The sequence below is a fragment of the Cnephaeus nilssonii genome (assembly GCF_951640355.1).
Source record: "Cnephaeus nilssonii genome assembly, chromosome: 7".
NCBI classification, from domain to species: Eukaryota; Metazoa; Chordata; class Mammalia; order Chiroptera; family Vespertilionidae; genus Cnephaeus; species Cnephaeus nilssonii.
This window is the reverse complement of record NC_137078.1, coordinates 78,003,710-78,018,271: the sequence shown is the minus strand read 5'-3', so window position 1 is coordinate 78,018,271 and position 14,562 is coordinate 78,003,710. Positions and strand designations below refer to the sequence as shown.

The window sequence follows — 14,562 nt, the reverse complement described above, 5'->3', positions numbered from 1 at the left end:
CTTTTGGTGTACAGGACCAACTGAGCCACCCGGCCAAGGCTTGACAACATTTAAGTTGCTGTTTTTGAAGAGTGTCTGGGTTCTTTTTTCTTTTAAGGCAAACATGGGAATATATATGACAAAGGTGGCTGATTTCAGGTAATCAGCTCACTGTTGAAAAGCCGTGATTCCTCCACTAGAACACCTCACATGGATTTAAGAGCTGGTTAAGATTTTTCTCTTGGTTTAGCCATAAATATAACCTTGATTTAGCAGATGATGGCCTTAGCGACTAGAGGAAAGTAGTTGCTCAAATCAATGCAGGTAATTTAGGGAAGGAGAAGGGGATGAAGGCCAGGCAAGCTTTGTTTTTCTTCCCCTATGCTGAGGCCATTTCCAAACTGAATTCCAAATTGATTTCTCCTTTCTCCTGGATTTATTTTATTTTGGTCCCTAGTGTACTTACCCTAACTTCTCAGAGCCTCTTGTTTTAGCCTTTTCCTTGTTAAAGGAATTAGCATTTGAATTAGGCCTTGAAAGAGTCAAATACCTAAAGAGTATCAGAGCTGGACTTAAGATCCAAAGCCTACATTCCTTCCAATTGTATCATAGAACCTAAATAGCAAGCTCCCTGTAGTTTTTCTCCCTTTCACTTTAGCTTAGAGTAAGATTGAAGACTCCTTTCCCCAGAATGTCCAAACAAGGGCAACAGATTCCTTAGTTTGATGCTCTCCTACATTATATGTGGTTGTTTAGCCAAAGCTGCTATGGAAAAGATGATGGGAAGAAAAGGGCTATTAGGAAATGATTCCTAGAGTCCCAGAATGAACTTAGTTTTAGTTCAAGTTGACTTCACACAGCTTAGTCTGGCAAGTAACAGAACCTCTCCGTTGATAGAGAGGAAGATGCCTCGACTTGCCAGGAACAATTGGATGAATTCCGGAAGCTGGTTGGGACCTTCCAGAAATGGTTAAAGGAAGCTGAAGGAAATATTCCACTTGCAGAGACTTTCATGAGTACTAAAGAGCTGGAAAAGCAGATTGAACACCTGAAGGTAGGTGAACAAAAATATCTCCAGGAATTGGGCTAGACAGCAGTTTAGAGGCATGTATGGACTCATTTCCAATTGTGGTGTGAGAAATCCAAATTATCCATCTACATTAGAACTGAACGTCCTACCTACACCTACCCCTACCCAAGCACTGAGCACCAAAAATCTATTTAAAAACCAAAACCAAAAATGTAATTTTGGAATAATACCTCTGAAGTTTCAGCTGTTTCTTGGATGCCCCTTATGCTATGGTAGGTCATAAAAAAATTTTGTAAAAGTCCAGTTCTTAAGTAGCTTAAATTCTCATTGTATGTTTGAGAATTAGACAATTATATGTGAGCAAGTAACAAAATATATGATCAGGAAATCGAGGACATAATTAGTCCTACAACTAATAAAGGAGATGATATAAAGAGATGGTTGGGAGATAGCTTCAAGACGAAGACCCCTTTTTTCCCATCCCCTGCAGAATCCCTCTGTACCATTTTTTATTTGTAGTCATGGGGCTCTGCTTATACCTCATACACATTCTTCTTTTAATTGAAACCAGCCTCCAACTAACTCTTATACATTTGTCCCCATTGTCTTAATAAAGCAGGATTTATCTTGAACAGATAAGAGTTTGATTGCCTTCACAGAGTCTGTTCCAGGAGCATCTGCTGTAGGGAAATTCCCTAGAGCAGAGGTTCCCAGTTTCTTGGTTCACAATACCCTTAGTGTTTCAAGGAATTTTTCATGGCAACACAAGGCCAAAAACAAAAATAAAAAACCTCACTTGCTTAGTGGTCAGGTCCAGACAACTTAATAGTAGTTGTTCACATGGTGTCCAACAGATGTCACTGTATTTCCCTCAAAATTTTAAAATACCCTGTGTCAATACATAGGTTAGTAACTGTAATCCTTTGGAATCAAGCCTGAGTAATAAAGAATTGACAAGCTGAGACTTGATATGGTTCAGTCTGAAGCTAGGCAGCATGAGCTTGCTAGATGTTCATGGCTCTGGATCTTTCTCTGCTGCTGCTCTGCAGCTTCAAATCAAAAGCAAACTAAGAAGATTTCAGGGAACGTTAGGAAGGGATTGCAGGCTAGGATGATGTCCCAGCTTTGCAAGGAGTAAAATCTTCCTGCTGTGGCAGGCCATCCACATCTCAGAGATAATACAACCTGGTACTTTTGACATAGAGCAGATGCCATTGTTTCCTAATGGCTTCCTATAGAAGTGAGAGCTTTGACTTCAAACCCAATATAATGTTCCCTTGAACATACAAAATATAACCTATGATTCTGTATATTTCTCTATATCTCAGTATCTAGCTCCTCATTTTACTCTCCAGTGACCATTTCTTTGTTATTCTTTATATGCATGCTGTTCCCTTTGTTTACTTGGCAAATGCTTACCTTAACTCAAAGCTTTCCTCTCTCTAGCCAAAGCTAAATGTGTCCTCTTGTGATCTCAGGGTTGACTGACTGTCCATATTTCTGTAATAGCATTTATCACATTATAATGCAATTGATAATCTGAGCTCTTGGTTCAGAACTGTGTCATTGTCTTACTGTGTATCTGCAGGGTTTAGCATGATGCCTGGTCTATAGTCAATGATGCATAAACATTTGATGAATGAATGGATGGCATGAATGAAAAGGTCCTGAATATTCCAGGATATCATTCTTTCACACCTTGGCTATCTAAACCAAGATCTTGAAATGGTGAATATATGAGGATGGTCTCTTAATGCTTATAAAAACTTTAGGGAGTCTCTCCTATGAGGAGAAAGCTCCCAGATGTTACCTTAGCTGTTTTGTTCTTTAAACAGGGTCTCTTAGATGACTGGGCAAGTAAGGGAACTTTGGTAGAAGAAATCAATTGCAAAGGCACTTCTTTAGAAAATCTCATCATGGAGATCACAGCACCTGATTCCCAAACCAAAACAGGTGAGTTCAAGCTCTTAAAAAATGTAGTGAATAAACTTCATTCTTTGCTTTGGCCCTTGTAATGATCTCTTCAATAAAAGTCAGAAACAAGGTTGGATATGAGAACAAATGTGTATTGGGGGAAGGTGGGTGGTGCAGGTCTGTGAAGTAGTCTTCCCCCTTCAATCTGATCTATTTTCCATTTTCTATATAAGAGTACTCCATTTTGGAAAATTCCTTCCCATGATAGGAAAAAGAAACTTGTTGGCTCAGTTAAAATGGAATTTTCTAACTTGAAAATTTTCTCTTTTATACGTGGGAACAGGATGGCTATGCACATCTTTAAATTGGGGTCAGCCTTAGATGGTATAAGCATGGTTTCTGGGGAGAGGCTAGATATCCTATATAATAAAAGCCTACTGTGCTAAGTGTCTGGTTGTCCGGTCATCCATTCAACCAATCAAAGCATAATATGCTAATGATATGCTAAGGCCGCTCAACCGCTAGCTATGATGTGCACTGACCACCAGGGGGCAGACGCTCTGGCTGGTAGGTTAGTTTGCTGCTGGGGTCTGGCCGATCAGGACAATTGGGACTGAGTGAGATGGGCTGGACATGCCCTAGAGCCCTCCCACAGTTCTTCCCCGCCTGGCCGACCTCCTGCATCCCTCCCTGGCCCTGATCCCTAGGCCTGGCCTGTGCCCTCTCACAGTCCGGGACCCCTCGGGGGATGTTGGAGTGCCAGTTTCAGCTCAATCCTTCAGGCCAGGCCGAGGGACCCCACTGATGCACGAATTTGTGCACCGGGCCTCTAGTTTAGGAAATAATATCGGTACTCCAGGGACTGGTACATTTCTTGGAAGTGGACATAAAGATTGTGCCCAGATACATGAACAATCTCTGGCTGCAAATTCAGTCTTTTAAATAAATCCACTATGAGCTCAATGACTTAGTAGTTGCTAATTGGTATCGCATAGGTTTTATTACCAGACTATGTTAATGTACCCCTACAGTCGCTTAAATAGTATGGGAAAGATTACCTTTTTTTCCTCCTGAGAATGGCTACTTTTCTGTTGTATCCTAAAGTTTAAAGATCTCTTGTCACTAACTAGAAGTTAAAATTGAATTGAACTCAATATTGTATTATTTAAAATATTGACATTTCAGGAATTGATTTTTTTATATTCTAACATAAACCTCCAAATTTAATGACTTGTTGGTGTGTGACTATATCAGGAATTGGCAAAACTTTTTCTATAAAGAGCCAGATAGTATATATTTTATATTTTATGCCTGTGGGCCATATGGTCTCTGTCACATCTACATGCCTCTGTCATTATAGCACAAAAGCAAGCATAGATAATATATGTATATGGGTGTGGCTTTGTTCCAATAAAGCTTTCTGTGCAGAAACAGGCAGAGGGTCAGATTTGGCTGGTAGGCTATAGTTTTCTAACTCCTGGACTAGATCACTGGTTTTTCAAACTTTTTAAAGCATTATAATCTTTTATTTTTAATTTAAATCTCACATATAACTCTACTACAGAAAACAAAAATGATATTTTGTTGGCATAAGTTTCCCTTATAAGTTATTTTGGTATCATCTGTTATGAAATCCATTAATGGAGAATATTGAGACTATCATTGTGAATATAAAATTTTGAAAAAGGATTATTAAATGACAGCTTTATCATCTGATTTATTTCTAAATTTTGTTTGGTTGCATTGTATCCAGAAACTATAGTTCACATAGATAAGCAGTTGTAAATGATGACAAATGTTTTTAAAGGTTTATTTTATAATCTCAGAGTACTCTCCGATTAAACTGAACTAGAAGCTTGAAAGTGATGTAGTAAGACATTCTTTTTCAAAGTTGAATCACTAAGAATATTCAATGAGAGCTCTTATTTTTTCCTTAAATATAGAAAATACCTAAAACTGGTGACGAGGACAAAAACAGTCTATAACCTGACATAATCATGACTTGAAGTGTTAAGAATTCTGTTATTACATAATTCTGCCTAATGTGTGTCTACTCTTAGAAGATGTACCTCAACCTTTTTTGACATTTTATTTAATGTAGTACGCATATCCTATAGATATTTTTCTTTGGACATGAGTGGACATGTGTAGGTTTGAATATTGTAAAGTGTTAGTGAAGAGCTACAGCCTTCCAATCAGTGACACTCAAAAAGAACCTTAAATGTGTGCATAGAGGTGCAGGAGCTTCTTTATTGCTCCATCTACCCCCCCCCCCCAAAAATCATACTATTGGCCCTTAGTATTCACGGGTTCCTTATCTGTGATTGCACCAACTACAGATCAAAAATATTTTTAGCCCTAACCGGTTTGGCTCAGTGGATAGAGCATTGGCCTGCGGACTCAGGGTCCCAGGTTCGATTCCGGTCAAGGGCATGTACCTTGGTTGCAGATGATCAATGTTTCTCTCTCATCGATGTTTCTAACTCTCTCTCTCCCTCTCCCTTCCTCTCTGTAAAAAAAAAAAAAAAAAAAAAATCAATAAAATATATTTTTAAAAAATATTTTTAAAAAGTATTATGTTGCCCTAACCGGTTTGGCTCAGTGGATAGAGCGTCGGCCTGCAGACTGAAGAGTCCCGGGTTCGATTCCGGTCAAGGGCAGGTACCTTGGTTGCAGGCACATCCCCAGTAGGGGGTGTGCAGGAGGCAGCTGATCGATGTTTCTCTCTCATCGATGTTTCTGACTCTCTATCCCTCTCCCTTCCTCTCTGTAAAAAAATCAATGGAATATATTTTTAAAAATAAAATAAAAAAATAAAAAGTATTATGTTGTTGCTGACATGTACTGTGTAGTTAGGACGAAGATAGTTGCTATACTGAATATGTACAGAGGTTTTTTTCTTGTAATTATTCCCTAAACAATACAATATAACAACTACTTACATAGCATCTACATTGTATTAGGTATTATAAGTAATCTAGAGATTATTTAAAGTTTACAGGAGAATGTAGGCTATATGCAGAGACTCTCCCATTTTATATAAGGAACTTGAGCATCCTTTAGTTTGGTGTCTGTGGAGGTCCTAGCATCAATCCCTTGTAGATACTGAGGGTTTTCTGTAAATTGGTTGTATCTAGTGGGTTAAGGATATGGTTGAACATAATTGAACATGCGTGCTTTATTGCCATTTCTAAATGAATGTACTTTCCGGCGTATAAGACGACTGGGCGTATAAGACGACTGGGCGTATAAGATTTTCCTGGGTTAAAAAGTCGTTTTATACGCCGGAAAATACGGTATATTGGACTATATTGATGGGATTAGATATAATGGATTAGATATATTGGACTACCGTATTTTCCGGCGTACAAGACAACTTGTTAACCCAGGAAAATCTTATATGCCCAGTCGTCTTATACGCCGGAAAATACGGTAGTTAGAAATATATTCTGAATATTATGGTGAAGCCGAACATTTACAGAGTCCCTCCTTAGGTACTTTGAAAATCAGTTTAAAATCACTAGCCTGAGTATTCTCAAAGTTCTCTTCCAACTCTGAAAAATCATGAATATTCTAGTTCCTTACATTTGTATAGTTCTTTTTGTTTCATAAAGTGCGTTCACATACATTACCTCACTATCTTTGTCCAGCAACCCCGTGAGAGTTGACAGGATAAGTAGTATTATCTTCAGATCCAGGGAAGAATCTGAGGTCTGTTCATGGATTAGAGCTCTCATACCGGGTTAGTGACAATCTTGGCTAGAAACTTCTCCTAATTACGAGTCCAGTTTCTTCTTGGCTATCCCCACACTGTAATGGAAGATGATCTTTCTGTGTGGTTCCTTTTTCATTGAAAATACACTAATGTTAACATTTAAAAGTTTTATAATGACTATTTTTAATATAACTGCACATGACTTTTTCCACAGTGAAATCAGTGCACAGGAGAGTTTTATTCTGTCCTTTCACTGTAACATTATATCACAAATATTCTTCAGAACTTCTGTGAAATCTTTATAATTACACGATGATCTGGTTTTTACTTAGGAAACTTCTCTGAAATACAGGAATAAACTTGGGGAGAATATAGGTGAAATTGTGGTAATTAGAAACAGAACCAAAGACCCACAGCAGGATTCATGGGAATGCTTATGAGCCAAACTTATTGGCACCTCAAATTTCTGTTTTCTGGTGGAAAGAGGGGAGCAGAAAGTCATGAAAGATAGGGAATCTTCCTTTTTTTAAAAAAAAAATACATATGTTTTTTATTGATTTCAGAAAGGAAGGGAGAGATAGAAACATCAATGATGAGAGTGAATCATTGATTGGCTGCCTCCTGCACGCCCCCCACTGAGGATCAAGCCTGCAACCCAGGCATGTGCCCTTGTCCGGAATCGAACCTGGGACCCTTCAGTCTGCAGGCTGACACTCTGTTCACTGAGCCAAACCAGCCAGGGCGGGAATCTTCCTTTTGAAACAATATAAGAAGGGCTCATTTTAATGTCTTTGTTAAAAGAATGGTGCTTTTTATGTCCTTGACTGTACTTACTTTTCATTTTTATTATGTTGAAGGACATTGATATTAAAGTTGAACCTTTTGGGCGTTAATTATAAATCCTCATTTCAAAGTATGTCAGATACCATTCAAGGACTTAATCATTTTACCACTCCATGCTTCACAAAATTAGGGCAGGGCCCAAAGAATTTGGATTTCCTCTAGAAAGAATTAGGGATTATTACTGCTAAAGAGCTGAAACACCTCTAGTGACACTTTGTGGCCTGGCAGCTAAAATGATTTGTCTCTTCCCATGAGTATGTTGTCTTGTGCTGTGTTAACTTCCTGATAACCTGAGCTTAAAGTGAGTGCCAAAGAACAAATTCAGTGCTTCTATGTATTCCTAACACGTTTGTCTTGCCCTGTTTGTCTCTCTGTCCTTCTGCTCAGGTTCCATATTGCCCTCTGTAGGAAGCTCTGTAGGCAGTGTAAACGGATACCATACCTGCAAAGGTGAGAATGCCATTTCAACAGTGCCTCTGTGTTGTGTGTTTTAGGACAGTGTTCACGTTTGCATCTGTGTATGTTTCCATATGTGTGGAAGAACTGCTGCCAGGATGGGTATGAGGGTAAAAATCTAGGGAGGAGCATGTAATGCCTCTTTGTTTGCTAGTGGCAGGCTAAATTCGTTGGCAGCCAGTGAAATAAAGCTAATGAAATAAACTGGACCATTAGATAAGAGCAATAAGGAGAGACCTTGAAGATAATATATGTGAATCTTTGAATTATAAAGAAGCTATACAGGATAAGTAGTCTAGTGTAGCCTTCAACCTCCCAATTAGGGGACTTCTCTGTAGTTTAGAGAAAAGGGAGCAGAAGAATGCTCCGAATCCTTTGCTCTCGTCATCTTGTTGTTCCCATGTTTATTTAGCATTTTATTTATACATCTGAGTATACTAGTTTAATGCCAAAGTCATAGAGTAGATGAATGAGAACTCTCTTGCTCTGTGTATGTAAATAGGAATTTTTATGTGATTTAACAGGAAGGTAATTTCTCATTCTGTAGAAGGATTAGGAGAGGTGCTTAGTCCTGATAAGTAATTTAGTAGTCAGGAATCAATGGGGTTGCTCAGAGAGCTATTCCCAACCTGATTTCTGTTTCTATCATATTAGATCTGACTGAGATTCAATGTGACATGTCAGATGTAAACTTGAAATATGAGAAACTTGGGGGAGTACTTCGGGAACACCAGGAAAACCTTCAAGCTGTCCTCAGCAGAATGCAGGAAGTTCACAAGGAGGCAAGCTCAGTGCTGCAGTGGTTGGAATCAAAAGAGGAAGTCCTAAAAGCCATGGATGCCTCTTCATCTCCAACCAAAACAGAAACAGTGAGAGCCCAAGCTGAATCTAACAAGGTACTGTGTTTCTATTAGCTGCATCCCAAACACTAAAAGGAAGGGACTATTATATCAGTGTTCCTGCCTGAGCCCAGGGACCTGAGATGAGACATGGCCAACCACCTTGGTCATGATGAGCAGCATGGTTGACTTTCAAATGTTTAATATACCTAAACTCTCCTCGAGAATTATCTTACCTATGAAATTAGAAATTGTTATAAGTCAGATGTTCAGAAACCAAACCAGGTGTGTTTGCAAAGAGAATAGCCCTCCTCAGAATCATGAGCTCATTGAGAATGGGATCTCATTTTCTGTAAACCACACATGATGCTGCAAACCACACATCCTCAACTAGGCACCTTTCCAACTCTTGGAGGGCTCTAAATAGCAATTGCAGTATGTGCTTAAGATTGACATTTCGAACTAAGAAAAATATCAGAAGGAATAAAACCATGTACAAAATATTGTAAAAATTTTTTACCAACTTTTTTTGTATTCCAATTGAGCATAGCATGTGATCTCCAACTGCATAAACATCATCATCATCATGATTGGATCATGACACTTTTAGATTATTGGGATTAAGAATTTCTCCTTATTGGGTTCTGCTAATGTGTTGTACATAAAAGAAATTCGGTTCTGCTATTTAGATTTTCATTTTAAAGTAAAAGTTGAAGTAGAAAGTTTAAGTATCTTAAAATCACTAAATAAGTTATAATCAGAATTAGAGCCTATAATTGCCGCCCTATCTTCCAGTCATTTTTTCCACACTCACATCTTTGTTTCCTGTCCAGAAATCTCATGGCATACATGATGTTCTTTCTCCTAGGCCTTCCTGGCTGAATTAGAACAGAATTCTCCAAAAATCCAAAAAATAAAGGAAGCCCTGGCTGGATTACTGTTAACATATCCCAACTCACAAGAAGCAGAAAACTGGAAAAAAATGCAGGAAGAGCTCAGTAAGTTATCACAAGGATGCTACAGATTCACCTGTCTAAATTGCTTGTCTTCAAAGCAAATACAGAATTTCAGCACATTGTGTAGAGCAGGAATTATTTTTAGTTAATTTTCATAAGCAAACAAGAGGCCCAAATCAGGTTAGAGCGTGAGCTTGATAGGGAAAAAAATCAGAGATTCCACTCAAAGTGGCAGAAGTTGGGCTTTCTTGGGCAAGTCAAAATGACTATCTGCTGTGATCAAGAACTAAAGAGAGTATTGGTGATAAAAATGAAAAAATGGGAAATCTAAATAGTGAAAGGATAGATAAATTATGCTGTGTTCATCATATTAAACTATAAATTATGTAGATAAATACTAGTATGAAAAAACATTGGTATCAAAGATGTTTATAATATAGAAAGTTTATATTATAAACTATAGAAAGTTTTCAAAACAGGCTATAAAATAACATCTATGTAAGATATTTTATGTGTGTGTATATGTAGTTCAATTTTATCACATGTCTAGTTTCCTATAACCACCAGCACAATCAAGAGACAAAACTGTTATTTTAGTTAAAATTAAATGTAAGTTATTTTTAACTTTATAAATATTTAAATAATGCTCCAGGGGTCATTTCCTGTAGTTTATTTGAACATAATTTAGGGACTAGGACTGTGGCTGATGAGAGTAAAGAAATACATTTTCCCATTTCCTCTCTTCAGATTCCCGATGGGCAAGGGCCACGGAAGTGACAATGGCTCGGCAAAGGCAGCTAGAGGAATCTGCAAGCCATCTGGCCTGCTTCCAGGCTGCAGAAGCCCAGCTCCGGCCCTGGCTGATGGAGAAAGAACTGATGATGGGAGTGCTGGGGCCCCTGTCTATTGACCCCAACATGCTGAATGCACAAAAGCAGCAGGTCCAGGTGAGCAACATCACTGAGTGCTTTAGAGCAAGAAGTGGGATCCTATAAACCTGGGTTTGAATGCAGCTTCAGTAAGTAGATTTCATATGACCCTGTCACGTCATTTACTCTCTCAGAGTCTCATTTCCTCTGTTTAAGTGAGATATTTCCCTTTTTTTAAAATCCTCAATCAAGGATATTTTTTCCATTGATTTCTTGACAGAGTGGAAGGGAGGGAGGAGGGGCAGGGAGTAAGAGAGAGAGAGAGAGAGAGAGAGAGAGAGAGAGAGAGAGAGGTGGGAGAGACACATCGATTGGTTGCTTCCCACTCGCACCTCAACCAGGCTGGGGATGGAACCTACAGCTGAGTTGTGCCCTTGACCAGTAGTTGAACCCGAGACCCTTCAGTCCCTGGGCCAATGCTCTACCACTGAGCAATCGGCCAGGGCTAAGTGAGATATTTCTAACATCTTTATCATGATGTCTGTCAAATAGTAAATAGTCAATAACTGTATCATTAATATCATTAACAGGCAGTAAGATCAATAGATGTGAAAATGAGAACTTCTAACTAAATTGTAGAATCATATTTAATTATAATCCCCAGTGGTAGTCAGTAGTCATCCACATTACTTAATGCAATGTCTTATATCACCTAGCTCTACTTAAAATTTTTCTGCTGATCAAACTAAAAAAAAATTGATTTAAGTGCCAAACATCATAGAACTTTAGGTGGGTCAAAGCAATGCATTTCCAATGAAATTCTGTCTAGAACCTTTCTTTGTTCTACATTCCACCCCAAACTTGTTTCATTTCTTCTCACCATCCAGCAAGTCCCTTAAATTAAGACCTAAGTGTAGTTTTTGAAGGAACCCTTTCTTTTAGCCCCGGCATCCAATTAATTATCAAGTCCTATTTAATGCACTTACAAGTATTTCTCTAAGCTAGTGGTTTTTTAACTTTTTAAGTCTCAAAACCCTCTTTTTAAAAAAATATATTTTATTGATTTCAGAGAGGAAAGAAGAGGGAAAGAGAGATATAAACGTCAATGATGAGAGAGATTGGCTTCCTCCTACATGCCCCACACTGGGGATCAAGCCTGCAACCCAGGCATGTGCCCTAGACCGGAATCGAATCCAGGACTCTTCAGTCCACAGGCTGATGTTCTATCCACTGAGCCAAACCAGCTAGGGCAAAATATATATATATTTAAAAGAGTACCATTGTTTTATATCTTTGCAAATCTCTTTAGTATCTGACTTAATAGAATATTCTCATAGATTTTCTTTTCTGTTTTAGCATTCAATCTGTTGTGTTCTCAGATCTCATGTAGCCTCTGGAAACTCCATTGAACATTTGTGAGAGAATAAGAATTTTAAAAGGCAAATAACATCTTAGTATTATGTTAAAAATAGTTTGACCTCATGGGTCCCTGGTAGGACTCCCGGGGGCCCTTGGATCATAATTTGAGAATCACTGTTCTGATCCTTCTCGTCTCCATTCTGAATGCCTCAGATGGGCTTAATCTCAGGCTTTTATCATTGCAACAATCTATACAGGGCTTTTTTGTCTAGTCTCTCCTCTACACTTCAGTAAGTAACTACACAGTTACCAGATTATCTCTTTAAATCATATATCTGAATATATTAAAATATTTCAGTGGCTCTTGGCTGCCTATGGAACAAAGTCCAAATACCTGCTCAGTGTGGTACTTAAGGCTTTTCACAGTCTGGTACCAGTTTTTCTTGCCAGCCTCATTTTTAGCTCTCCCCCATACACCCTAGTTTCTACCCACACAGATAATGTGTTCTTTCCCAAACATGCCACTTTCATATAGCCCTGTGCCTTTGGCGATCTTCTCTGCTCATTTGGGGAGCTCCTACATATTCCTTATTGTGTCATCTGTGAAGCCTTGCCTAATCTCCCTCTTCTACTTTTTTCATCCCCCACAGAATTGATCGCTCTTGCTCCTTGCTTTCACAGTTGCACATTCACATCAGTGTTTTATCATTTTTACTTTTGTTATGTTCTATTATTGTTCATTGTTTACACATCTGTTATTCCCTGAGGTCATGTCTTACTTGTATTTTTATACAGAGTAAGTGCTGAGTACTTTCATAAAATTTCTTACTTAATCTGTGCAATAGTCAATTAAGTACTTCACTATCCCATTTTACAGAGGAGGAAGCTGAGATTTGGAGAACTTTTGAAAAGTTGCCTAAGTTTATGCATCTAGAATGATAGAGTCAGTTCTTGAACCCAGACAGTTGACTGTAGGACCTGTAATCCTAACTTCTTTGATGAGTGAGGCAGTAGATCGAAAAGAATAAAAAGGCAAGGTACTTGCTTTAAAGAAGCTCATTATTTAATTGCGCTCTATTATAATGTACAGGTTATATGTGCTATAGGAATTAGAAGAAAGAAACTAAGGAAAATGGAGGTATTGAGAGTTGAAATGACAACCAGCCAGTCATATAGCTGGCTCTGGGATCCAGGGTTCCTAATTCAGAGGCCTGGGTTTTGCCTGGCAAAGCTGATGAATGCCAATCCAGAAAGGAAACTGATTTCTCAGCCAAGGCCAACCTTAGTATCTGATATTGAAATAGAGTAGGACAAAGAAAGAAAAGAAATTAGATAGACAATCAGTGATCCTCTTAAAACAAGTTTTTATTAAGTAGTTGTTATAAACGATACTCTGTTTTCCTAATAACCTGGTGCTTGGAGTTTTCTGGCTTGTTTTCAGAAGTTGGCACTACTTGGCAAAATCCAAAGTCAGTTTTTGTGTTGACACTGATTTTAGATCTGTTTTTCTCTCTAAACATTCTTGTGTCATTTCTATTACAGTTTATGCTAAAGGAATTTGAAACACGCAGGCAACAGCATGAGCAGCTGAACGAGGCGGCTCAGGGCATCCTAACAGGCCCTGGAGATGGGTCTCCATCCACCAGCCAAGTACAGAAGGAACTCCAGAACATCAATCAGAAGTGGATTGAACTAACTGACAAACTCAATTCCCGTTCCAGCCAAATTGACCAAGCTATTGTCAAAAGCACCCAGTACCAGAAACTGCTCCAGGACTTATCAGAGAAGGTGAAGGCAGTTGGACAGCGACTGAGTAGCCAGTCAGCCATCAGCACCCAACCTGAGGCTGTGAAGCAGCAATTGGAGGAGACCAGTGAGATTCGGTCTGACCTGGAGCAATTAGACCATGAGATTAAGGAGGCACAGACACTCTGCAATGAACTCTCAGTGCTCATTGGTGAGCAGTACCTCAAGGATGAGCTGAAGAAGCGTTTGGAGACAGTTGCCCTGCCTCTCCAAGGTTTGGAAGATCTAGCAGGTGAGTTGGGTTGAGGAACACACTACTGCCGTTATTAGTGGCAAACCAAAAGAAGGAGTGGGTTAGTGGTAGCCATAAGAATGTAGGAAGACTCTCAGGTAGCTTTTGGACTCAGAATAGGATTAACCTACCCCTTTGTCCAGCTACAGTGAGAACTATTATGGTCATTACACATTGATTGGGCATTAGCAATATGTGAAGCGGTACATAACCTGGTCCTAGAGATTCGTGCTCATAGATGTGCTTATAGGTGGAGTTACACACCTGCTTTCACTGATGCTTACTTATTTTCTTTATATCGTGCACCTGTACATACACATACACATATACAAAATTAGAACATGTTCTTCTTTATGGCCTTGTACAAGAAAAAGATTGTCATTAATTCATTGCCTCTTTTTCTGGGAACATTTATGGCTTTTTACCAGCTTAGAAGTACAAGTTCACTCTTACTCAGATCACCTTACACAAGCATGTCAAACTTGCGGCCGGTGGGCCGCGTGCCCCATTAAAATAGTATGTGGAGGAACCTAGCTATGTGTCTCTTTTATGGTAGGCCCTCAA

At 38.9% G+C, this 14,562-nt stretch overlaps 1 protein-coding gene across 9 annotated transcripts in view; it reads left to right on the top strand.

Annotated features, from left to right (window-relative positions):
- The window catches only part of MACF1 (microtubule actin crosslinking factor 1), a 331,345-nt gene that overhangs the window by 227,634 nt on the left and 89,149 nt on the right, over positions 1-14,562 (top strand). For 8 of the 9 annotated variants that reach the window (XM_079776973.1, XM_079776977.1, XM_079776974.1 and 5 more), the window contains 7 exons: positions 877-1,033; positions 2,845-2,962; positions 7,869-7,931; positions 8,592-8,833; positions 9,645-9,774; positions 10,480-10,679; positions 13,503-13,998. In XM_079776973.1, coding sequence (XP_079633099.1) covers positions 877-1,033; positions 2,845-2,962; positions 7,869-7,931; positions 8,592-8,833; positions 9,645-9,774; positions 10,480-10,679; positions 13,503-13,998 — 1,406 coding nt within the window. The remainder of the gene's footprint in view (positions 1-876; positions 1,034-2,844; positions 2,963-7,868; positions 7,932-8,591; positions 8,834-9,644; positions 9,775-10,479; positions 10,680-13,502; positions 13,999-14,562) is intronic. The other variant, XM_079776975.1, reaches the window with a different exon arrangement.